This window comes from Phocoena sinus, chromosome X, assembly GCF_008692025.1.
Source record: "Phocoena sinus isolate mPhoSin1 chromosome X, mPhoSin1.pri, whole genome shotgun sequence".
Lineage (NCBI taxonomy): Eukaryota > Metazoa > Chordata > Mammalia > Artiodactyla > Phocoenidae > Phocoena > Phocoena sinus.
Window position 1 is genome coordinate 1283562 of NC_045784.1, and position 26250 is coordinate 1309811.

Sequence of the window (26250 nt, forward strand, 5' to 3'; positions counted from 1 at the left end):
GGCTCCTTGGACCTTAGCCCGGCCTTCAACCCCCTCCAAGGGCTGCACCTTTTGTGTCCTGCGTGCACTGCAAGGGCAGATCACTGACACCGTCCTCCTCCTTTCAGCACTCATGAAGATTACTGAGGAAGCAGTAGTACCCACTGCCTGGGACAATGTTGGGACATACCTCCCGATGCCCTATTAACTGTCTTCACAGCTCTGTGCAGAGAGATGTCACGATTCTGAAGGGCATCACACCCTAACTCCCTGCTCCATGCCTCCTAGGGAATCCCATCTGAGGTGATCTGACCTTTTTTTTTTTTTCCTAAGGTGTATAGAAAATGGGAGGTGTTATTTATCCCAGAGGGAGCACTTAGAGCAACTTGCTGTCTATTCAGAACCCGATATACATTTCCCAGCACACGGCACCCAGGAAACACACTCCATCATGCCTGGCACGTGACATGCACCATCCTCAGATCACGGTATCGGAAGGAGAAGGATGTTTCTTCAATGCTTGTCACCTTTGCTTCGATCAAGGATCCTACAGTGGATTTTTGAAAGATTTTATTTAGACTATACTATAAACTGTGAATTTTAATATATGTTCATTCATAAAACCGAATCGTTTCTAATGTCAAAAAAAAAATCCCTCCACGTTCCCCTCGGTAAACTGGGGGCAGTATTCGTGCCCGCCCCATGGTCTTGGAATACAGATTAAATACGCCGATGTTTACGAAGTGCTGTGCGACATCCAGCATGTCGTGGGCGCCATCCGGGTATTTCTAAGACGTGTGTCAAAGGCAGCGTCAGGATGGGAGGGGCTGATGCTTCAAGAAGGATTCCCTCGTGGTGTCCGGGGCAGCACCCGGCACAAGTAGGTGATGCAGGCACCCACCTGAGAGGTGAGTCTTATCAACGTGCCCCAGAACGGCAGGATCTGAAGCCAATGAGCTTAAAAAGCCACAAGGTGATGGTCTGGACACTTGAGATCTAAGGAGAGAGGAGAGCGTATGAATTTCCTCTGGGGGCTCTTGTGAATTATCACAAAATCGGTGGCTCAGAACAGCACACAGGTATCATCTTCTTCAAATTCTAAGAGGTCAGAAGCACACAGTGAATCTGGGCGAAAATCCAGGTGTGGGCAGCGCTGTATTCCTTCTGGAGGTGTCGTGGGGAGAGTCTGTTTCCTTGCCTCTTTCAGCTCTGAGAGGCCACTGCATCCCCTGGCCCGTGGTCCTCTGTTCCACCTTCAAAACCAGGAAGCCATGACCTCTGCTTCTGCCGTCACTTCTCCCTCTCTGACCCTCAGCCCCCTAACCTCTCTTATGAGGACCGCTCTGATGACCTTGGGCTTCCCCTGGGTCACCCAGCATCTCCGGCGAGAGGCTGACCTCCAAGGAGCCTGGAGTCATGGATGGCGGGTCCCTATGACATGATGGAATGTCAACTGGGGGCTGTTACATGTCTTAAGCTGCTGGGACAGCGTGATTGCACTTGGATGCTTGGTCCCCAACAACGGAGCAGCTCAGGACGCAGAGGTGAGAGAGAAGGCTCCCTGGATGTGTGTCCCTGAGGTGCTGAATCAGGCCTCTCAGCCGCTGAGCGCATCCATCCGAGAACCAGACTTTCTGATCTCCTGTCTTCATTGGACAGATTTAGATGCATGGTGAAGGGAACCAACCACGGCCGGCCATATATGTTATTCTGACAAGGGCACACTCCACAGGGGAGACGTGATCGTTTGTAATTGGAGACCTGATAAAGGGAATTTCAAAGGGCTTATTGGACAGCAGCCCCGACCACGGGACCAGATGTAGTCAGCATCGAAAATCATGCTTTTTTGTGGTACGCGTTGACCTTGAGGGGGTGGGGGGAGGCAGCCAGGATGACACCCCCCAAATGCAAGGGCCCGACGGCCTCTGGGAGATGCAGGTTTTCTGTATCGGAGCTAGATTTGATTTATGACGCTACTAACTGCTTCCTAGATGCCTGAAGGGCACTCACTCCCTCTGAAGACCTTCCCTGACCCTACCACACAGACAAATGGAATGGTCTTGATTTGCTTGTAGAAAGAACCAATTAAGCCTCTTATCTTTATGAATTATCAACCCGCTGGGTTCTTTCAAGGTACTAACTGGTTTACCCAGGGGACCGGCTCTGAATTTGGAATCAAGTCCACGGTTTTTGATAAGGTGTAGAATAGAGGTTTCGGCGTGATAGAAAAGAATGCCATTAAATGACATAAAGGGACATAAAGACACATAAATCCTCTAGACTCCCCCCACCCCGGCCCCCCAGGGACTGAGGGCACATCCTTGAAGACTTCACACAATGCATATGCACGCACACGTACGTGTAACGAAATAATATGTATAATGATGACATACAGTCATCATTATAAAGGTGACATCAGAGCCCGTCACTGTCCTACAACTTTTTTCTTTTTACAACTCACATCACTTTTGCTTTATTACCATGGTAACAAATAGGCTTCCACTATGTAATTCTACAGTTTCCATAACTTCCTCTCTTATATATAAAAGCACCATTACTCAGTGCCCTGTGGTTGCACATTTTAAATCCAAATGTGCATGTGATGATCAAAAGATCTTTAGAAAATGATTCGTAGGTGAAAGTTTCACCTCAATGTTGGACCACGAAGAAAGAACACCACATAGGGAGTATCTCGGGATGTAGAGGGAGTCCTGGAGGAATAGGGAGTATCTCGGGATGCAGAGGGAGTCCTGGAGGAATAGGGAGTATCTCGGGATGCAGAGGGAGTCCTGGAGGAATAGGGAGTATCTCGGGATGTAGAGGGAGTCCTGGAGGAATAGGGAGTATCTCGGGATGTAGAGGGAGTCCTGGAGGAATAGGGAGTATCTCGGGATGTAGAGGGAGTCCTGGTGGAATAGGGAGTATGTCTAAGTGTGGATGTTTTGCTAGCGAAAGAACTTAAAATTTGAAAAATCTGAAAATCCTTTGCTTGAGAATTGAGAGACTAAAAGGTGAGCTGACAAAAAGCAAACTGAAAAGAGTTAATGAAGGTCTAAACGGAGCCCAGGGGAGCAGCTGACTTCATTCAACTGGAAGCAGGAGCATTCCTGAGCTGGAGGAGAGAGATTTAGTAAAAACACATCAAGTCTAACACTGGAAACAGACGATTCTATCGATTGGAGGACGCTGCCAGAACTAACCACAGAAGAGGAAGAAACCCTCGACCAAGCAATAAGCATGGAAGGCATTTTGAAAGCTGACTTAGAATTCCTTTTCTGAAAACTCCCAAACCCTGAGAGTTTTCAAAGGGAATCGTTCCCCTTCTCATGACAATTATATTGTGAAGCCAAAGGGCAGGAACTAGAAAGCTTCTTAATTCTCTCTTTTCTTTTTTTTTTTTTTTTTTTAAACAAAGCATCAAAACTTTACCATCCACACTTGTCAAAAAACAGCACAGAAAGGGGATCTCCAGCTCCAGGATAAATATCAATAAGCAAGTGCTCAGTGAAGTCGTTGGGGAACAGAATCCCACAGAATAAGGCTCCACGACGGTCAGAATCATTCGAGAAATAAAGACCACCCCTTCTAGGGAATGTACTGATCCACACTACCCACAACAGGGAGGAAAGGAAACTAAAATGCAGTCCTCTCTCTAGGTCAGAGCCAGCCAGCTTTGTCTGCAAACGGCCAGGTAAGAAATACTTGTGACTTCTGTGGGCTTTCCCATTTCTGTTGTAACTACTCAACTCTGCCTCTGTAACATGAAAGCAGCCACGTGTGCCAATAAAACTTTATTCTCAAAACCATGCAGCCAACCCACAGTTGCCTAACCCTGTGCCCCGCAGGTCAGGTTTTTATAAAATTAAACTGATACTTTATTTTTTAAAAAGTAAGATAGGAGGACTTCCCTGGTGGCGCAGTGGTTATGAATCTGCCTGCCAATGCAGGGGACACGGGTTCGAGCCCTGGTCCGGGAAGATCCCACATGCCGTGGAGCAACTAAGCCCGTGCGCCGCAACTACTGAGCCCGTGCGCCACAACTACTGAAGCCCGTGTGCCTAGAGCCCGAGCTCTGCAACAAGAGAAACCACCGCAATGAGAAGCCCGGTACCACAACGAAGAGCAGCCCCCGCTTGCCGCAACTAAGAGAAAGCCCACGCGCAGCAACAGAGACCCAACGCAGCCAAAAATAAATATATAAATTTCTAAAAGAAAAAAGTAAGATAGGAATGATATACAACATAGCATATGATAAAGTATAATATACAAATGATAATAGGTATAAGTATTCTTCAGAGAGAAACATTAGACGTTTTCCCTTCAAAATAACAAATTAGCTACCAGGACAAATTATACATGAGCTACTATTTAATTGCCTAGAGAGTAGATGGGGACATTTTCAAAAGCAGCACACAGTCAAAGGAGACAGTTTGATCCATATATGCAGATTAAATAAGCATCTGGCTAAAAAAACAATTGAGACTGAAAATCTATTAGAAAGTAGAAGATGTCAGGGATGGAGTTGGTAAAATCACGTTTTTTCTATTCTTTTTTTGTTGTTTTTTTAAAATGAAACAGACATGTATTTTCTTTAACGTTGTTTTCCTGTATTTTGAAATTATATTTCCGTGTTCCCACATACAATGAATCACAAAGCCATCACCACAGTCAGTACAGGCTCAGCGCATACTGAACACGGTTATCAGTGAGGCCGTTATGATGGGATTCTTCTGATAATGGGATAGAAATTTTGGAACTCAGTATTTCTTTTTCTTTATAAATTCATTCATTCATTCATTCATTTTTGGCTGCGTTGAGTCTTTGTCGCTGCACGCGGGCTTCCTCTAGTTGCGGCGAGCGGGGGCTGCTCTTCTTTGCGGTACACGGGCTTCTCATTGCAGTGGCCTCTCTTGTTGTGGAGCACGGGCTCTAGGCGCATGGGCTTCAGTGGCTATGGCACGCGGGCTCAGTAGTTGTGGCTCACGGGCTCTAGAGCACAGGCTCAGTAGTTGTGGTGCACGGGCTTAGTTGCTCCGCGGCCTGTGGGATCTTCCCGGACCAGGGCTCGAACCCGTGTCCACTGCATTGGCAGGCAGATTCTGAACCACTGCGCCACCAGGGAAGCCCAGTATTTCTTAATATATCAAAATTACTTGGGAAGGAATCATGTCCCTTGAATAAATAATCTTCCATATAACTGTGCATCTAGGAAGTTATAAATCAATATGCATTCCACAAATGATTTATGCCACACACTCCATATATAGGCATGCATGTATATGTACGTGTGTGCAGACATACAGATATACATGTATCTATTTTTTGTTTCTCCATTTTCAAAATATTTTTCTCCTATGTTCCAATATCTTTGGTTATAACCATACAATATTACTTTCTTGTATGTTCTTGAAGCAGAAAATACAAAGGAAAATGTATCGGCAACATACATAACCGATACAAATCAACAGCCAGAATAAAGAACAGAGATGAATCCAAAACACAAAGGCTAAACACCCCCTAGAAAAACGGGGAAAAGGCATTTCCCAGAAGCCAGCGTCCAGATGCCAAATAATCCCACGGATACCGTTCAACCACAAGGATACTGCGGAAAATGCAAATGCAAATTAAAACACAGCAAATGCCATTTCCTGCTCCAGGACTGAAGAACTCGGCAGTGGACCCAAGCTGGCAAAGACTGAAAAATCCAGCACTTAACGCACATGATGAAGATGTAAACCACTGGGAATTCTCAGTACCTGGACTGTGCACTGGGAAAACCAAATGGAATTCCCAGGAAACGGAAACATGTGAGAACCTTCTAGCCTTAAAATGTCACTGCCTGTGATATTCCCTAGAGAAAGTGAGATGGGGCGATCCGTGGAGGACCCTTCACGGCAAAGCTGCGGTAACAGGAAAGAACCGGAAAGAACCCAAGTGTCCTTGACCCTGAGAATGAATCTGAACCATGATGTATGTGCAGGCGGACGACTTCACAGGGATGGAAAGCAATAACCTACCTCTACATGCATCAACATTGGCAGATCGCCGACATTAAATACTAAGTGCTTTGGGGTAAACTGTGACCCCTCAAAAGACATGTTGAAGCCCTAGTCCCCGAACAGGACTGTATTTGGAAATGCGGTCTTTGCAGCCATGAAGGTTCTGAGATGTAGTCCTCCTGGATGAGGTGGCCCTACATCCAAGGGTCCTTCTAAGAGACAGAAGAGGAGAGACCCAGACACAGAGGAGAAGCCACGTGAAGACAAGAGGCAGAGATGGGAGGGACGCGGCCACGAGCCCAGGGACGCCTGGAGCCCCCAGAAGCTGGAAGAGGCGGCAAGGACCCTCCCCTGGAGCCTCTGGAGGGAGCACAGCCCTGGGACACCTTGACCTCAGACGTCTGGTCTCCGGGACTGGGGGAGGATGGATGTCTGTGGTTTTAACCCATCTGATTTGTGGTCATTTATTATAACGACCCCAGGAAACAAATTTATGGTGCAAAGAAAGTAAATCACAGACATTACTCTACTTATGTCAGGATCAAAAAATGCAAAATTAAATTTCAGAGACACACCCATGTAATGAGAAACAGGAGAATGGGTAACACCACACCTGGGATAGGGGTTACGTCTCGGGGGAGGAAGCAATGTGCATCTGGAGAAAAGCAGGGCGTGGCAGATGCTGTGATGACATGTGCTCATTTATTATTGACTTCTAAATATTTTATTCTGTTGTGTTCAGAGTTTGTAATATTTTTAATAAACCCTATTCAGAACCGAAACAAACATCAGCATTTCATGAAATAATTAGGAATAAATGCAATAAATATATGGGCATTTATGGAGAATTAATAAGGCACCTCTGAAAAGCTCTAAGATTTTGATCACCAGTTCCCAACTGTGGCTTTTCCAAGACCAACAAGCAATTCTGCGACTCCAGCTGGGTGTCCTTCGATTCAACTCCATTCTGACACATCTACCTGGAGGTAGCCTCGGACCCCACAGGTGAAGGGCTCAGTCCCCCAGGACTACCCCTCCGTCTACCACAGTTCCGACGCCAGGTGGTCACCTGTGCCAGCTATAGATGGAAGGTTGCCATGACCCCTCCTGGGGTTCAGTTAATTTGCTAGAATGGCTCGCAGAAGCCAGGAGATATTTACTCACTAGATCACCGGTTTATTATAATAGCAGATAACTCAGGAAAAGCCAGATGGGACAGATGCAGAGGGTGAGATCTGGGGAGGGGGCAGGGGACCCCCAAACCCTCCCCAGGCTGTCACTTTCCTGGTACCTCCACGTGTTCACGAACTAGGAAACTATTTGAACCTCACCTTTGGGGGTTTTATGGAGGCTTCATGACACAGGCACCATTGATTAAATTATTGGCCATTGGTGATGGATTCAACCCCCAGCCCCTCTCCCCCTCCCAAGACGTCAGGGGGTGGGAATGAAAATTCCAACCCTTCAGTCGCTGGTTGGTTTCCCTGGCAACCAGCTACCATCCTTGAGTGAGTTCCAAAGGGCACACACCTCATGAACATAACAAGAGACACCTTTCAGGCTCTCCACACTTGGGAAACTCCAAGGGTTTTAGGAGCTCTGTGCCAGAAATGGGGACAAGGACCAAGCACATATATTTCTTATTATAAACCACAGTATGGCAAGCAACAAGAAAGACGTGGTCAAAACCAGAGATGACCCATATTCAGACAGACAGCAGCTCTGTCTGAAATCCTGAATTAAATCAAAAATCCTCCCACCGAGGGGATCTATGTACACGTATAGCTGGTTCAGTTTACTGTATAGTATAAACTAACCCAATCCTATAAAGCAACCATACTCCAATAAAAAAAAAATTCCCCCTCCCAAATTAAGTTTTCTTACGATGATTATATCGGTTGTGACAAGATGAACACCACCAAAATGTACAAAATATGTGAGCAAATGATTACACAGGAGACCCCCTCCTCCTACAAGCTGTTTTTCTCGATTTGCAAAATCATCTAAAAGGTGGTCTGGAAAGATAATCAGTTCAGAGTCAGGAAAGGTAGGACAAGAGAGTGATGGTGTAGATAAAAGTAAATTCAGAACAGACGGAAGCAAGGGTAGGTTTCTAGGAAACCCCTTTAGTAAGCGTCACGGTTGGCGGTTTTAGTAATCCTCATGGTGTGCGGTCAGCAGAGGAGGATGGACCCTTGGACACAGGGCCTCCAGTTTGAACAGGAATAAGCACCTGGGGTCCTCCTACATCACCCCCTGCGGACATGACCTAGGCTAAGGATTCAGTTGTTGCCACAGGTAAAAATACTGGAGGGGAATTTCTAATCACGTCAGCCCAGAAACCATGAAAGTTAAACAACAGAACAGTTTACAACAAGAAAAAAAAATGTTAACCCCCTGACTCATTCTGGCAAAAAAGTACTTTCTCTAAGACTGAAGGCACAAGGATTCTGGGGACCAAACGTGGAAGATGAAACAAGTGATTATGTCCCTAATACACAGAGAAGCTTTTTCTGCATCATCACCTCCCCTCCGCAACGCACACACACAGGTAAGTGCCCCCACAGGACAAGAACCAACCATTCGCACAAGTTGTCACATGCACAAAGGGAAATTCGATTTTGAACGGAACCACAAAGGGGAACCGGGTGATTCAGGAGAGGTGGGTTTTGATGGCCTGCTGACGAAGATGTAATTACAGCTGGTGCTGGCTGGATGCCGGGGCCCGGTTGTAACTGTTAATTCATACTTGTGAGAATCTGAGTTCCACGGGTGGCCCCAAAGGCTGCACTGAGGAGAGCCCAGAGGTGGAGAACTCAGGGCGACCACTGCCATTTATGGCTTCCACCCTCCCCTCCAGGGCTCTGGCGATCACCGTTTCTAATCTCTGCGACCCCGTGATGAGGAAGAAATGAATATGGTCCACCCGCCAAGACTGTGAAAGCCGATCAGCACCTCCCACTGAAAGGTGACGGTCAGAGGAAAGAAAGACGTAATCCTAACAAGGAACCAGACACTGTCCTGTAAACATACCATCTCACTGCTAACGGGAAAAAAATGCAGGGTTAAACGGGACCACAAATGGTCTAGGGGCAAAACACTAGAAAATTATCAGCAGAAATGTGTTGTGGGAATTTGGGTACCACATTTTAAATGTGCACAGCCTCCAGATAAACAAACTCGCTTTTAAAAATTTATCCTAAAAGAATAATCACTCAAAAGACCTAAACAGACACGTCTCCAAAGAAGACACACAGATGGCCAACAGGCCCATGAAAAGATGCTCAACATCACTAATTATTAGAGAAATGCACATCAAAACTACACTGAGGTATCACCTCACACCCGTCAGAATGGCCATCATTAAAAAGTCTACCAACAATAAATGCTGGAGAGGGTGTGGAGAAGAGGGAACCCTCTTGCACTGTTGGTGGGAATGTAAACTGGTGCACCCACTGTGGAGAACAGTATGCAGGTTCCTTCACAAACTAAAAATAGAGTTAGCATATGATCCAGCAACCCCAAATATCTGGAGAAAACTCTAATTCAAAAAGACACACACACCCCAATGTTCACTGCAGCAGTGTTCCCATAGCCAAGACATGGGAGCAACCTAAATGTCCATCGACAGATGCATGGATAACGAAGATGTGGTGCATATACACAATGGAATACTACTCAGCCATGAAAAAGAAGGAAATAATGCCATCGGCAGCAACATGGATGCAACTAGAGATTATCATACTAAGTAAGGCAGACGAAGACACGTACCATATGATATCACTTACATGTGGAAACTAATTTTTTTAAATGATACAAATGAACTTATTTATGAAACAGACTCAGACATAGAAAACAAACTCATGGTTACCGAGGGGGAAAGGCGGGGGGTGGGGGGGGACAAATTAGGATTTGGGAATTAACAGATACACACTCCTATATATAAAATAGATAATCAACAAGGAACTACTGTAGAGCACAGGGTAGTATATTCACTACCTTGTAATAACCTATAATGGAAAAGAATCTGAAAAAGAATATCTCCCTCTCTCTATATAAAATACATACATATAACTGAATCATTTTGCTGTACACCTGAAATTAACACAACGTTGTAAATCCTCTACACTTCAATAAAAAGCAAAAAAAATACAAAAAAAAACAATGTTTATAAAGAAAAGCAAGAAATAATCACAGAAACACCAATGTGTCTAGGGGCACGGGGCCTCCTTGGGCAGGTAGGTAATTTCATCCCTATGCTTCCAGTGTGGACGGTAAAATAACGACAACCATGGTCTTTATGGGCCTCACTGGGTTACTTGGGGATTAACTATATATAAAGGAATTATTTTTAGCTTGTAGCTCACACAGAGGGCGACAGACTGGATGTTAATTTTTCTTATGATTATTGCACTTATCAGGGTAAAACGGATAACAACCTAACTGCACCAGAAAGGAAGTTTGATCAAGAAAGAGATACCCCAAACGGCAATGTAGGGGGAGAGGATTAAGAGGTCCAGATTATTAGGCATGAAATAAGCTCCAAGGATATCGTGTACAACACCGGGAATATAGATGATATTTCCTAATAACTAAAAATGGGAGTCAAACGTTAAAAAAAAAACAACCCAGAGACCCTTGCATACTAGATTGTCAGGGCTCACTCTACGTGGGCAAAACGGGGCAGGAGGGACACCAAAACAGAAACACGGGGAACCTTTAATCGGAGGGATTTGAGGGGCCTGGCATTCATCATTTCTCACTTCGGCATCATTTGAGCCATGGCCGTGGCGGCAGGCACATGTCTCCAAGACTTCTGTGTGTCCCCAGCTCCTACTTCCTGGCCTCACCCCCTGTGGTCTGGTTCACGTGTACTGTGAGAGCCCGCCCTTCACCCCGGCATCCGGCCATGGCTGTGCTGTGCCCTGGGTGTCCGATGCCCCGTGGAGAGGGGTCTGCTGAGGTCCAGTGGGACCCAGATGAGTCCTCCAAGCGGCCTTTGGTGGAACTGAGACTGACATGTCCACACGGCTGGATATAAAATAGAGAACCAACAAGGCCCTACTGTAGAGCACAGGGAACTCTACTCGCTATCTTACAATAACCTATAACGTCATGGATGGACCGAGAGATTCTCATACAGAGTGAAGTAAGTCAGACAGAGACAAATACCGTGTGGTATCACTTATATGTGCAATCCAAAAAAATATCACAAGTGCAGGGGACACGGGTTCGAGCCCTGGTCTGGGAAGATCCCACGTGCCACGGAGCAACTAGGCCGAAGAGCCACAACTACTGAGCCTGCGCACCTGGAGCCTGTGCTCCTCAACAAGAGAGGCCGCGATAGCGAGAGGCCCGCGCACCGCGATGAAGAGTGGCCCTCACTCGCCAGAACTAGAGAAAGCCCTCGCACAGAAACGAAGACCCAACATAGCCGAGAATAAATAAATTAATTTAAAAAAATAATAGAGAAACATGGGCCTTAATGAGATGCTAAATATGAAAATAGTGTATATGTTTTATATTCTGCAACTTTTTTTTAGTTAGGAACCAATAACAATTGCTTACCTAATCCAGGTATTTGCAATTGAACCATGAGTTGCACGTCAGACCCCTATTCATTGCCTTCTGCATTAAAAGTTATCAGTAAATCGGGGATACTTAGAAGGTTTTAATAAGTCATCTTCCTTTATTTCAAAAGCTTGGAATTTGTAATGTATTTGTTACCATAAAATACCTGACAACTGGTCTGTCTCATCTGGATATTACAAGAATAAAATTAAGATAATATTCAAAAAAAAAAGATGACACACATGAACTTAATTACAAAATAGAAACAGACTGACAGGCTTAGAGAACAAACTTACGGTTATGGGGGGAAGGATCGGCGGGACAGATAGACTGGGAGTTTGCGGTTAGCAGACGCAAACTCTCACAGGTATAATGGATAACCAACAAGGACCTGCCGGAGAGCACAGGGAACTCTACTCAATATTCTGTAACAACCGAAATGGGAACAGATCTGAGAGAGTGGACACATGTATACGCGTAACTGAATCGCTGTGCTGTACCCCTGAAGCTCACACCGCGCGGTTCATCAACTGTACACCAACAGAAAATAGAAAGAGAAGCAAAGCACTGTCCAAGGAGACACCGCGCGCAGGGCGGCGCAGACACAAGCAGGAAGCACACGCGATTATTCCCGAACCGGAGGGAGGCTGGAGGGGAAGACACACGGCTTTCACATCTCGAGGCAGACGGGTGTGCTTCCAACGCCCTTCAAGAGCGCGCAAACCAGGGCCAGGGAGAGCCCAGAAGGACAACCCCAGACGCCGCCTGCTCTTTCAAGACGTGACCCTCTGAGACCCATCAGCCCCGAGTCAGACACGCTCGCTAATGACCAGGGTCCTTGGGAGCAAATGCAAGCCCGCCGCCGGCCTCTGACCGAAATCGATTTTTCTCCTTTCCGGCAACAACAAGAACAAAAAAATGCCGCGTGGATACACAGGGGAGGGTTCTGCCTCGGTGCTTCTTATCTCGGCAATGGGACCACGGGCTTCCAGGCCACGAGGATTCTCATCGTCCTGAGGACCGCCCCCCCCCCCCCCCCCCCCCGCCACCCCCCGGCCCCGGGCACGAGTACAGAAAGCCCAGCCCCTTCGGGAAACCGAACTCCGCCCACGTGGGCTCGGAGCACACAAGCCACAGCGACACACCCGACCACCGCAGCCTTACCTTGAATAAGTACCAGCCGAACAGCTTCTTAATGAGCCGTGTGCCCCAGAAGACGTGTCTATACAGGTCGGTGTCCACCACGCCGGGGTCGGCCACGTTGGCGGTCACGGGGCTGCCCGTGGCCTCCAGCAGCGCCTGCAGGTGGTAGGTGAACAGCACCAGGGCCAGCTTGCTCTGGGCGTACGCCGCGTGCGCCGAGTAGCTGCCGCTGCAGAAGCAAAGCGGGAGACGGTGTGAAACGCAGGCGTCTGGCCCCGATTCTCCCCTCGCCCGGCCGGCACTCTCCAGCTACAGGCTGAGGGCAGCTACACACGCACCTGAGCTCAAGTGCGTTACGAGAACCGTGTCCATCTGAGAACTGACTGCGTTTTGCTCTCCTCCGAACGCTCAGCGCTTGGGAAACAGGCCCTGACGCGTGTCCCGCTCGGACGCAGCCTGTCCATTTTAGCTTCCTATCGTTGCAGATCACGTCATGGGGGGCACAACGTGTTGACAAGCCGGGATGCCTCTCTGGCAAAACACATCGTTTCTCATTCCTTAGGGCTTAGTCACTTTCTTCAGGCCCACAGCTCCTTTTCCTGAGTTTTATGGGATATGAATACAGCCCCACCTGAGTTTCTTCTTCTGGTGGGATGTGCCCCATATTCTATGTTACTTTCACTCTTTCAACCTCAGAGGTGTCTCCTAAGTTGGGAGAAAATCCATCCATGGAATTCACCCTCGTGGGAGTTTCACACAAAGATGAAAAGAAGGAAATCAGAGTCGTCGCGGGAAACGCAGAGAAAACACGCTTTGGAATTCAACGGACAAAGGCTCTTCCTAAATAGGAATTAAAAATTGCAATAAATGGGGACTTCCCTGGTGGCGCAGTGGTTAAGAATCCACCTGCCAACGCAGGGGACACGGGTTTGAGCTCTGGTCCGGGAAGATCCCACATGTCGCGGAGCAACTAAGCCCGTGTGCCACAACTGCTGAGCCTGCGCGCCACAACTACTGAGCCCGCATGCCACAACTACTGAAGCCCTAGAGCCTGTGCTTCTCAACAAGAGAGGCCACTGCAATGAGAAGCCCGTGCACCGCAACAAAGAGTAGCCCCTGCTCGCTGCAACTAGAGAAAGCCTGCGTGCAGCAACGAGGACCCAACGCAAACAAACAAAAACATTGCAATAAACGAACTAAATTGACTAAATGATTCAGAAAAGTGAACTGAGAAAATGTGACCAAGGAAAGCACAGAAGGGGAAACAAATAATAAAAGGAAAAGGGAAATATGAGAACGCAGAAAACAGGACAAGAAAGGGTATCAGAAATCGAGCCTCGTAGGCTCAGTTGCCGAGTGAGACTTTCTGGAAAACCTCAATTCTATAAATTACACACATGGGCGCTTGTCTGTTCCTATGTGACAACCGCATCAACCCCTTTTCGGACTGAGCCCTGCCTCCTGCTGTTTCCTGGGTAGCATCTTTCTTCCTCATCAGCACGTCCCCACCGTGTGCCCGTCACACGGCCCCTCGTCACAAGAGGCCACAGGCAAACTCGGAGGTTTGGCCTCGGGTCCATGCAGTTTAAGCTGAACATAAGCCCCGAGTCTTTTGTCTGAAAGATGACTCGGAACAAGTCAGCCAAGGGTGACACCGGACAAGTTTGCCGCAGGGCGTCGGCCAAAGGAATTCCAAACAGATCTTTTGTCGGAGGGAGGAATTAAGACAAAAATATAGTGCGGTTCTGAGCACAGACGCCCTCCTCTGATCCACGACAACCTCCCAATTATCATCAAGATACTTGTTTTTGCCAGTTTCCTCCAGGAAAGAGGGAGTTATCAAGTGGGGGGAGAGAAAGGCTGAACTTTCACCTTGGAATTGGGCCACTTCGACCTCACGTGCACACGTTTGCTCCTGAATTACCAGGGCTGTTTGGGAGGGAACAGGAATCCCGAATTTAGAAAGAAGAGAGGGAACCATAAATGTGCACATTCCTCAAGGGTAAACTGACAAGTGATAACTATGGTTTTCTACGGTAGCATGGAGAAGAGAGGACGGAAATTCTCTAAATATACTATGTGGGTGGGAAAGTCAATACATTTCTCTACAGGAGGAAAAAAAAATCAAGAGTACAAGTCATTTCAGGAGAGGTTCCCTGGTGGATTTAAAGATAAAATAAACATCCACAGTAGAACTGGAAAAGAATCAAAGCCTACACAAGAGGACATGATTCCCCATGAAAGTTTATAAATAAAGCCTGGAGGAATGGCAGAGACACTTGGTGTTTAAAACAATGAAGAGACTGTTACAATTTTAACAGACAGAAGGCAGCTGAAAGGGAGAATCAACCCACAAACTTAAGCAGAGGTAGAAGAAATTCATGAAATGTCTGCATGGCTTGATTCGAAACATGAGATTTTTAATACGTTGCTTTTGTAACGAATGGTGTCAAAAGGTAGAAAGGAAACCATAAAAATATATCTTTGTTTTCAATAAATAATAATCTGTTGATGTAACTACTTCATAACTAATTTGAAAGTCGATCTGAAACAAAAGTAGAGACAGTCTTGTGGTAGGCTTTTTGTCGGGGAGGAAACATTTTTCTCCCGTCCTTTTGTGTTCCGTACCTGAGGCCTGCAAATTAAACCAAGTGTCAGATTAAAGAGAGAAGTATACCAATTTTACTTCTAACTTTACACGTATGGGGAACTTCATAGAAAACAAGAGAAAACCCCAAAGAGTTGGGAAGTCCTCATTTCTCACAAGTTTCTGCTTTTAGTCAGATAAGGGAGGCTCCAGAAAGGCACCCTTCTGCATCTGTTGCTTCTCCAGAAGCTCAAAATAACCTGTATGTCATAGTGGCATATTTTGAGTTGGCATACTCAGACCCCCATCACTTCCTCTACCTTACAGACAAGAGAAGGAAAGGTGAAAAATGATATTTTGAACACAACATATGCAAACTTGTGTATTGAATCAAAGACTCGATAATCCTCAAAGGGGTTCTTGATTAAAAACTAGGAAAACATTACTTAGAGATGGGAAATTCTATTCCTAAGTTGAAGCTTTCTGGGTGGGAAGAGGACACTGGATTTTTTGATACCTGTGTTTCACATAAACAGTATGTGACATTTACAAGACTGACGACTGTACTTGGTCTGCATCTGGCATCGATCTGACAGCCGATCTACACCCATTGAAGAAGTTACACTGAGCCACCTGAGACCAGGTGCTAAGTGTACATGGTCCGCTAGTGCCCCCATGCTCAGCAAGCTGCCAGGAATGTAGCAGGTCATACATTTCCGCTAAGCAAATGAGGTTTTCAAGTTCTCATCAAAGACAAAATTACTATTGCCTATGACAATAAATGCACATCCACATATTTCTACTTTTTAAAATATACACACGTAAAACCTACATTTTAACAAAGTATTGTAGGGGGGGAAATCTTTTCCCTCTATCCTCTTAGGTTCCGTCCTGGGGCCTGCAAGTCAAACTGTTAAAGGACAGTTTAACAAGAGAAAACAGTTTTAATTACATACATACATAGAGGAATTCCCAAAATGATGTGATTCAAGGAGGTGGCCAGATGATAGAGGCTTATATACCATCTTAGGGTAAACAAAGGAAAAGGGGTTTTGGGATTCTGGGTGGAGGAGGCAGGTTATGGGAAGGGAAGAAATGTGTGTATATAAATAAGGACCGTCTTGTTATGCAAGTAAGAGTCTCTGGGGTGAAAAGAGTCATCTCCAGGAGTAGCTCTCTCCCTGGAATGGAGACATTACTACAAATGGAAAATCCCTGGATAAATGTAAATTTCCTTTACAGAATAGTAAATTGATACTTTATTTTTTAGACAGTTGGGGGCAGTGGCGGAGGGAAGTAAAGAGCGTTTCCTGGGTCTGCTTGTTCCCAATTGCCTTTAGCTCGAAAGATCGCATGTAACAAAGAGGTACATTTGGGGCTAGCATGTCCTGGTCCCCTTCAGTAGGACCAAAGGTATACCTTGGGAGAACTTTTTAAGGATAATATTAATTTTTCATTATTATAAAAGAAATATATATTGGTTGTAAAAAAATACAAAGAAGAATGGAAAATCAATTCCATAGTGATTTCACAGTGTTCTCCTCCACCAAGAAATGGCCATCAATCACACTGCATGAGTGTGTATATATATTTGTATATACATATATGTATATGAATGTGTGTATACATATGTGTAATCACACATATGTATACTCATATATACATATATGTATCTATATGTGTCTATGTACATAGATGTATCTGTGTCTACATATATACTCATATATATACATGTCTATATATACTCATATATATGTATGTGTGTCTATGTGTCTATATATATACTCACATATACATGTGTCTCTATATATGTGTATACATATTCATATATACATGTTTGTGTCTATATATATATACATACATATACCCATATACGTATATATATGTGTGTGTGTGTATATATATGTTTGCGTGTACGTGTGTGTGCGTGTGTTCCATCCTATCTTAAAGATGGCTTTCCTCACTGGCTTTCCACCATCTTTGACCTACACCATATTCATCCTATGCTTTGATGTTTTAACTACTTCCACACGAGTGGTCAAGGTTCCTTCTGCACACTGCTCTCTACTGCCCACCTGTCCTAGAAAACCACTTCGCATTAAGCGTCTCACGAGGAGTCCGTTTCCTGAACTCCCTCAATCCCATGAGAAATCGTGCCTATGACTATGGGATTTCTAAGACAATATCTTGAAAACCATTAATTCACGGAGCTTTCTTGGTGAAGGAAAACCCCAGTGAAACACACATGACCCTGAATGTGGATATGATTAAGGGTATCTGAGGTCTGTGTTTTCAGCGTATTATAGAAAACATTATTCCCCTCTTGCCGTTGGAGATCAGAAAAAACCAACCGGCCTGGACAGTTTATTATAAGAAAGGAGCTCTTCATTGATTACCTTGATGGACACCATGCTGTGTGTGTGTGTGTGTGTGTGTGTGTGATGGCTCACTCCCACTCCAGTAAGACAACTGTGTGATGCTCACTTCCTATGAGTAAGTCCCATCTGCTTCCCTTAAAAGTTCAATTCTGAGACAGTAACACATGAGCACCTGGCAAACACAATTATGGAAACTCCACGTACTACCCATAACCTAGTTTCCAGTTGGCGCATTTTGGATGCTGGCCGAGCCCGGTAACGATCAGTCTGCAAGTAGGACCCATATCCAGCGCGTCAGCAATAATCCCTCAGCTCCAAACTGAAGTTTTCCCTTGACAAGACGAACAACTGCCTCGCATTCTGCCTTGGTGTCCTAGGTTTAACGTGACGGAGGAAGATGGAAAGAGAGACCACCAACCAGGACCTCTGAAAGTATAGTGAGCTAAGAGGAGTCTCTGTCCTTCCACGAAGGGAAGTCGGCAGAGACAGCCCGGGAGGTGGCAGGGCCACCTGTGAATTCCAGCCTCATCCGAACACCTGCTAGAGTTGGTCACAGAGGCACGGCAAGGGTGCTGGCTGCCTGTAAGGGGTCCCAGGACACACGCTGAACGTGCTAAATGTTTAGTGAAAACCACATTCGTGCAGGACAGCATATTTATAACATGACATGTCACCACAGAGGTGCCACAACCAACAATATACGAGGATGTGAAGACGTACTTATGAATAAAATAGTGAAAAGCTGCCCCAAAGTTAAGTTTGGGAAACTCAATGCAAGACAGCTATTTTCACAAGACAGGGCCGTGCCCATAACGTGTCAATGATTACTGTCAGGCTGAAATAACGTGAGCCTTAAAAGGTTAAGGATGGGGCTTCCCTGGTGGCGCAGCGGTTGGGAGTCCGACTGCCGAGGCAGGGGACACGGGTTCGTGCCCCGGTCCGGGAGGATCCCACATGCCGTGGAGCGGCTGGGCCCGTGAGCCATGGCCGCTGGGCCTGCGCGTCTGGAGCCTGTGCTCTGCAATGGGAGAGGCCACAACAGTGAGAGGCCCGCGTACCTCAAAAAAGAAAAAAAAAAAAGGTTAAGGATCTATCCATTGGAGAAGGACAAATGGTGTGTGCTGTGGGCTGAATTGTTTTCCCCCTCTTCCCATAACAGAAGAGGTTATGCTGTGGAGTCCTAACCCCCAGAACCTCAGAATACGACCCTCCTTGGTAATAGGGTCTTTACAGAGGTGATCAAGTTAAAATGAGGTTGTTTGGGTGGGCTACAATCCAATATGACTCGTGCCATAAAGCAAACTCCAGAAGCTGGAGAGAAGCCTGGAAGAGACGGAGCCTGGGTGGGTTCCTCCCAGGGCCTCCACGACGGACCCACCCTGCCTAACCAGCCAACCTTGACCGTGCACTTCCAGTCTCCAGGACTGTGAAACAATAACTTTCCGTTGTTCTAAGGTACCCAAATTTCTGGTCCTTTGTCATGGCCGCCCCAGGAAACTCATACAGTAACCACTGTTTTACAAAAGCAAAAGTTACTTGGGAACTGGCGGTCCAGTGGTTAGCACTTCGCACTTTCATTGCCGTGGTCTCAGTATGATCCCTGGCCAGGGAGCTAAGATCCCACAAGCCACACGGCGTGGCCAAAAAAGAAAAAAGCAAAAGTTCCTTGGTACAAACCATAAAAATGTGGACTTCGCTGATTTACTCCACTGAAGAATAGAGAAGAGAGAAAGCCAAGAAAAATAAGGAGACTTTTCTACGTTCAGAGGAAGTAAGCCCATAAGATATAAGCTTCTTGGGGGGAGAGGAAGCCATGAGGAGAGTGTGCTTGTGAGGAATGCTATGCAAGTCCACTCTGAGCCCTGGTCTGTAGCCGGACCTTTCTGGACGGAGCCACAAGACCCAGGGACACGCAACACTTGTACCCAAAGAAGCACCTTGGCTGGTGACACAGGACGTAGCCTAATCCTGCATCCCGAGGGTTCTGTTAACTTTGCCACTAAGAGCAAATCTTAATCTCTTGATCTCTTCCGAGGTCAAGAGTCAAGATGGCGGACTCGCTTTGGTTTGGGTGCAAGGAGAGGAGGTAGGAGGGTACCATTTTCCTAGCCGAGGGCAGCCCAGGAAGCAGCTGTCTGCATTAAGAGGGGAGGGTCCAAGGACAAGCAGGACGAGCTGTCCCCGGGAGAGGTGCAGAGGGGTCTTCCCGTGCGGTCACCCTCAGGGCTGGCACGAAGCTGGGGCACCTCTGACGCGACCCCCGCAGAGGGTCCCTTGGGTCCCGAGGTGCCCATGGGTGCAGGAGGCTGAGCACGGAGACAAGTCAGGGTGCAGGGTGGGTAGTAGACCGACCCATCTCCTGGACACCACGGCGCATCACCTACAGAATGCCTTGCCCACGTCTGTGCCCCTGACGGTTCATTTCACGTGTCCACGCTCAAGTGTTTGGTCCAGTGCCACTCTAGATGGTGCCAGGAAGTTATTTTTCAGAGGAGATGAACCATGAAACCAGTAGCCTGCGTGTAAAGCAGGAGAGTCTCCGCCATGTGGGTGGGCCTCGTCCTATCAGGTGAAGACTTTCAGGGGAAAAGAATGAGGTTCCCCCAAAAGAAGAAGGGATTTGGCCTCAAACACCACAGCACAGAAATTCTACCTAAGTCACCTAGTCTTTAGGTTCAAGACTACAAACGTCACCGCTTCCCTGAATCTCCGGCCTGCTGGTCAACCTTGTCAGCGCCTCCAAGCATGGGAGGTAGTTTCTGAAAAGAAGTCCAACTCTAGTGGGGAGCGGGAAGGGGGAGGGGCAATATAGGGGGAGGGGTAATATAGGGGGAGGGAAGTAAGAGATATAAACTGTTATGCATAAAATAAGCTACAAGGGGACTTCCCTGGCAGTCCAGTGGTTAAGACTCTGTGCTTCAGCTGCAGGGGGTGTGGGTTCAATTCCTCGTCAGAGAAGCAGGATCCCACAAGCCAAGCCACGTGATGTGGCCAAAATAAATAATTTAAAAAATAAAATAAAATAAGCTACAAGGATATACTGTACAGCACAGGGAATATAGCCAATATATTACAATAAGTGTAAATGGAATAGAACCTTAAGTTGCGACTCACTCTGTTGTACACCTGCAACTTATATAATATTATATAATATTTGTGGCAATTTTTAAAAAAAGATGCAACAGAGCTTTGTGTACAGTTGATACCTTTAAAGAAAAGTCAGTCTCTCTCTCCCTCTCACATATACATAAATTATAACTATAAACATATAATTATAATTGCATGATTACATAAATATTGCAGTGATATATTTTATATCATTTATATATATAATTAAATATTATAGATATACAAGTATTAAATAAATTAAATATAATTTTTTTACTTAAATAGTATACAGCTTTTTCACCCTCTTCCCGCTAAATATCACTTTTTTTTTTTTTAACAAAGCTATCCACTACATCACGAGTCTTGTTCATTGACTACAATTTTCCCGAGATTCTGCCCACCTCTTCCACTGGAATTTCTTCTGTAGGAGGAGGGACTGAGTGCAGCCGGGCAGAGGCGACAAGCCCTCTCGTGTGTAACAACCCACCTGGGTTTGGAACACTTTATGCTTTTACAAGTGATTTATGCTTGACAAGAACGCTCCTTACCCAAGCCAGCAAATCAATCTTGGCAATTAACCGTCATCACCAGCGGTGTCTACATCAGGTGCGAGCCAAGAATTCACTCTTTTTTTTTTTTTTTTTTAACCCGGAAAGACAGCATGTTTTCAACCCAAGTGGTTCTCAAATGTCAGCGTGCACTAAGAGCCCCTCAGAGGGCGTGTTAAACTTCCCAATGCCTGGCCGCACACCCTGAGTTTGTTTTGTTTTGTTTTGAACACGGTTTTAACATTTTAACAGTCTATTGTCAAGCCTTTAAAATAGAACAAGAGTGAGTTGGGCTCTTTTGGTTTTTTTTAAAGGTAATTTTCTGTATGTTTATTATAGAATTAAAAGGCTGTATGTGGCATGGTCTCAAGTGACATATACACTATAAGGTATATATAAGATTTACCTGGAGGGGGCAGGTTGCTAGGAAATACCCTTTTATTGTCTTTTTAAACAATTTTGATTGCAGTACAGTTGCTTTACAATGTTGTGTTAGTTTCTGCTGTACAGCAAAGTGAATCAGCTCTACGTATACCTATGTCCCCTCTTTTTTGGATGTCCTTCCCATTCAGGTCACCTCAGAGCAGTGAGTAGAGTTCCCTGTGCTATACGGCAGGTTCTCCTTAGTTATCTATTTTATACATAGTAAGATTTACAGTATTGTGGTAGTTTCAGGGGTACCACAAAATGATTCAGTCATATATACGTGTATACATGTGCGTGTGTATACGTACATGTATTTTGTCAGATTGTTTTCCCACCCTCAGAGTTTTGATTTCACAAGTGGTGGCTGTGTGGTCTGAGCATCTACCTGTATCATCCATCACTTCTCAGGTGATACAGATGCTGCTGCTCTGGGGACCCCACCTTGAAAACCACGGTCCTAAACGGTCTCATCCCCTTTGGATAACCATTTAGGGAAAAAAATGATACAACAAGATGCCTTTGATGTGACTCGACATAGGGAAATGTAAACAAATTCAGGACGGCAGTTACCACCGCTTCCTGACACACTCACTCCTGCGGGCCATAAGATTACTTCTCTGCAAATGTCAGAGTTTTGTGCAATGCCATAAAAAGCTTCATTTTAGAAAAAGGAAGCTACGGGTGCACACATCTGCGTTCTCTTGCATATTTCTACACCCGTATTCAAAGGAGAAAACGACAAGAATATTCGTGAAGGAAGCGCCCCACCCCATACACAGGTCCCCTTGTCACGATGCTGGGGGGTTTTTTTTGGGTTTTTTTTGGCTGTACGCGGGCCTCTCACTGTTGTGGCCTCTCCTGTTGCGGAGCACAGGCTCCGGACGTGCAGGCTCAGCGGCCATGGCTCACGGGCCCAGCCGCTCCGCGGCATGTGGGATCTTCCCGGACCGGGGCACGAACCCACGTCCCCTGCATCGGCAGGCGGACTCTCAACCACTGCGTCACCAGGGATGCTGTTTTTTACGAGCCGTGTGGAGTCATGCCCCCATCAGATGCAGGAAACGCTTGGCGATCCTATACCCTCTGCAGACCCTGAGCCTGGACCCATGCCGATGAGAGAACCACTCTGTCCAAAGACGCCCCTTTGAGGGACGACTGGGCCCCAGGAGTTAAAACACAGGGTGTTGAGTCCAGGGGGAGAAGCAGCCGCATTGCTGTGTGAGTGCTTGAGGCGACATTAGAATCTCTAGAGGCTCAGGGGCCTTTTCTCATTTTCTTCCTTGCTATGCACGCCCTGTTTAGAAAGCACCAGGTTGGCTAAAGGGCTACGCACACCTACGTGCTGAGAAATAAACGGGGACAACTCAGAAACGGCAGCGAACAAAGTCAGCCCGTTAACTCCATCAGGACCCCAGAGCGTCCGTGACACCCATCCTGGCCCGGCTCAGAGGCCACAGGGCTGGTCCTCCACGAGACCCACACACCCTGAAGGTCTCCTACAGCCCCAGCACAGGTGACCCACAAACTGGGGGCTGAAAGCGACAGGACTTCATCTTCCCCCAGTCCTGGAGCCCAGACGTCTGAGACAAATAGCATAGGATAGCACTTATATGTGGAATCTAAAATATGACACACAGGAACTTATCTACCAAACAGAAACAGACTCACAGACACAGAGAACAGACCTGTGGCCGCCAATGGGGAGGGGAGGGGGGAGGGGGGAGGGGAGGGAGGGGGGAGGGGGAGGGGAGGGGGAGGGGAGGGGAGGGGGAGGGGGAGGGGGAGGGGGAGGAGGAGTGGGGAGGGGAGGGGGAGTGGGAGGGGGGAGGGGAGGGGAGGGGGAGTGGGAGGGGGGAGGGGAGGGGGGAGGGGGGGGGGAGGGGAGGGGGGAGGGGGGGGAGGGGAGGGGAGGGGGGAGGGGAGGGGAGGGACGGGGGAGGGGGGGGGGGGGGGGAGGGGACGGGGGGGAGGGGACGGGGGGGAGGGGGGGGGGGGGGGGGGGGGGGGGGGGGACGGGGGGGGGGGGGGGGGGGGGGGGGGGGGGGGGGGGGGGGGGGGGGGGGGGGGAGGGGGGGGGGACGGACTGAGACTCTGGGATTAGCAGGTGCAAACTGTTACATTTAGGATGGATAAACAACAAGGTCCTACTGTAGAGCACAGGGAACTCTACTCAATATCCTGGGATAAACCATCATGGAAAAGAATAGGGAAAAAAACGTGTATATGTGTGTAACGGAATCACTCCGCTGTACACCAGAAATGAACACGACATTGTAAATCAACTATACTTCAATTAAATAAAATTTTTTAAATACATCCTTCTTAGTTTCCTCAAGTGTAAAATGACGAATTATAATAAAAGGATTTACCTCCAAGCATAAATATAAATAGACTGATATGGATGTGTGAGTGCCAGTTAGCAAACCATTATTAATACGGGCAGACCTGACTTTACTGCGCCTCACCGATACTGCATTTCTTTTACACACTGAAGGTCTGGGGCGGCCCCGCGTCGGGTACGTCTACTGACGCCATTTTTCCAACATCATTTGCTCGCTTTGTGTCTCTGTGTCCCATTTTGGTCATTCTCGCAGTATTTTAAACTTTTCCATTATTATTCTATTCGCTACAGTGATCTCTGATCAGGGATCTCGGATGTTACCACTGCAGAAAGATTATGACTAACTGTGGGCTCAGAGGACGGTTAGCATGTTTTAGCAGGAAGGTATTTGTGAAAGGTGTGTACACTGTTCTTACAGACATGATGCTAGCGCACGCTTAGACCGCAGTGTAGTGTCAGCAGCACTTTTAGATGCATTCGGGGCAGAAAAGTTCGTGTGACTCGCTTTACCGCAATATTTGCTCCACTGCTGCGGTCTGGAAGCAAACCCGCAGCATCTCCCAGGTCTGCCTGTGTTAGTCAGCACAGCTTTCACCTCGACACAGGTTGATTTACAAACGTTTGGGGGTGTGAACCGCCATCACCTGGGACGAGCAACCCGCCCAGTGCGTCGTGGTGACGGGTCACCCTGACCGTCCTGGCAGCACCCGGGACCCCTGGCGACTGGCACCCACCTGCTCTGAAGGTCGTCCAAGTTCAGTTCCCCGACGTAGTGCGTGGCCGAGGACACGGTCACCACCCTCGCGCTGCAGCCGGGGGCACCCGACTCCCGCAGGGTGTCCAGGAGGAGGTTGGTCAGCAGGAAGTGCCCCAGGTAGTTCACACCAAAGTGCTCCTCAAAGCCGTCCTCGGTGGTCCCCTGCGGCACCATCATTACACCAGCTGGGGACACAGGAGGGTTCAGGGACAGTGAGACAGGAGGAAATGGGATGAGGATGGCAGGAGATGGGAGGAGGCGGGATGGGATGAGGTGGGGGGAGGTGGAATGGGAAGAGATGGGATGGTATGAGGTGGGATGGGAAGAGATGGGACAGGATGAAGTGGGACGGGATGAAGTAGGATGGGATGAGATGGGATGGAATGAGGTGGGATGGGAGATGACATGGTTTGGATAACATGGGATGACATGGGATGGGATGGGATGGGAGGAGATGAGGTGACATGGGATGAGGATGGAAGAATATAAGATGAGGCTGGATGGGATGGGATGGGATGGGATGGGATGGGATGGGATGGGATGGGGTGGGATGAGGTGGGACGAGGATGGGATGGGATGGGATGGGAGGAGGTAGGACAGGATGGCGGCGCTGCCCCCCAGGTGGATGGGGCACCTGCCCAGCGCCACGAGGGTAGCTCTGGTCCTGGCTGCTGCCCCACCTTCCTGCCTCAGTTTCCTGCTCTGTACACGGTGGGGAAGATGCCAAAAGACCAACAAGACCCCTTCCTGCTCTCAAACTCTGCCCTTCGATGGCCCGAGCTTGTAAATGATGACAAAAGAGCAGGACCCCCCAGAAAGTGAGACTGTCCTGAGTCTCCCAACAGTGTCCCCCGGGCCGGTCACTCTTCTGGATGGGAAGAGCCATCCACAGATGCCAGGGGCCTGGTCTGAGGCGTGGGCAGCACAGCTGGGACACCAGGGGGTGACGCTAACCTATGGTCCACAGGCAGGTGGACAGAACACTGATCCCCAAACCCACGTTGCCACGGCAGCCCCTCAGGCGTCCTTTGGGGAACTGCAGGCCCCAGCAGGCCCCAGCCAGCCCGTCGGCCATCGGTCCATAAACACATTTGTGAGGCATGTCCTGGGGCTCCGTCCATTCTACCCGTCAGTTTGGGACACCCAAGCCTGCCCTCCGGTGGGGGGCAAAAGTCATCCAAATCCCTGTCCCCAAGTCCCTCCCACAGAGGCCAGGACACAGGTGATGGGCAGAACACATGCCCGGCCCATATGGTTCCATCTCCTAGAGCAGCCAACGGGCCTGCACGTGTGTTTGTCTATGTGTGTGTCTAGGTGTGTGTGTGTGTGTGCATGGAATCGTATGTGGTCGTATGTATTTGCACATGCACACACTTATACATACATGTTTGTGTATTTGCATGCACGTTTACA

At 47.5% G+C, this 26250-nt stretch overlaps 1 protein-coding gene across 21 annotated transcripts in view; it reads right to left on the reverse strand.

Moving 5' to 3' along the window:
* DHRSX (dehydrogenase/reductase X-linked) overlaps positions 1 to 26250 on the reverse strand; it is a 321810-nt gene that overhangs the window by 141293 nt on the left and 154267 nt on the right. For all 21 annotated transcript variants that reach the window (XM_032618749.1, XM_032618747.1, XM_032618752.1 and 18 more), the window contains exons 5-6: positions 24815 to 25022; positions 12714 to 12921 (exon numbers count right to left, since the gene is read on the reverse strand). In XM_032618749.1, coding sequence (XP_032474640.1) covers positions 12714 to 12921; positions 24815 to 25022 — 416 coding nt within the window. The remainder of the gene's footprint in view (positions 1 to 12713; positions 12922 to 24814; positions 25023 to 26250) is intronic.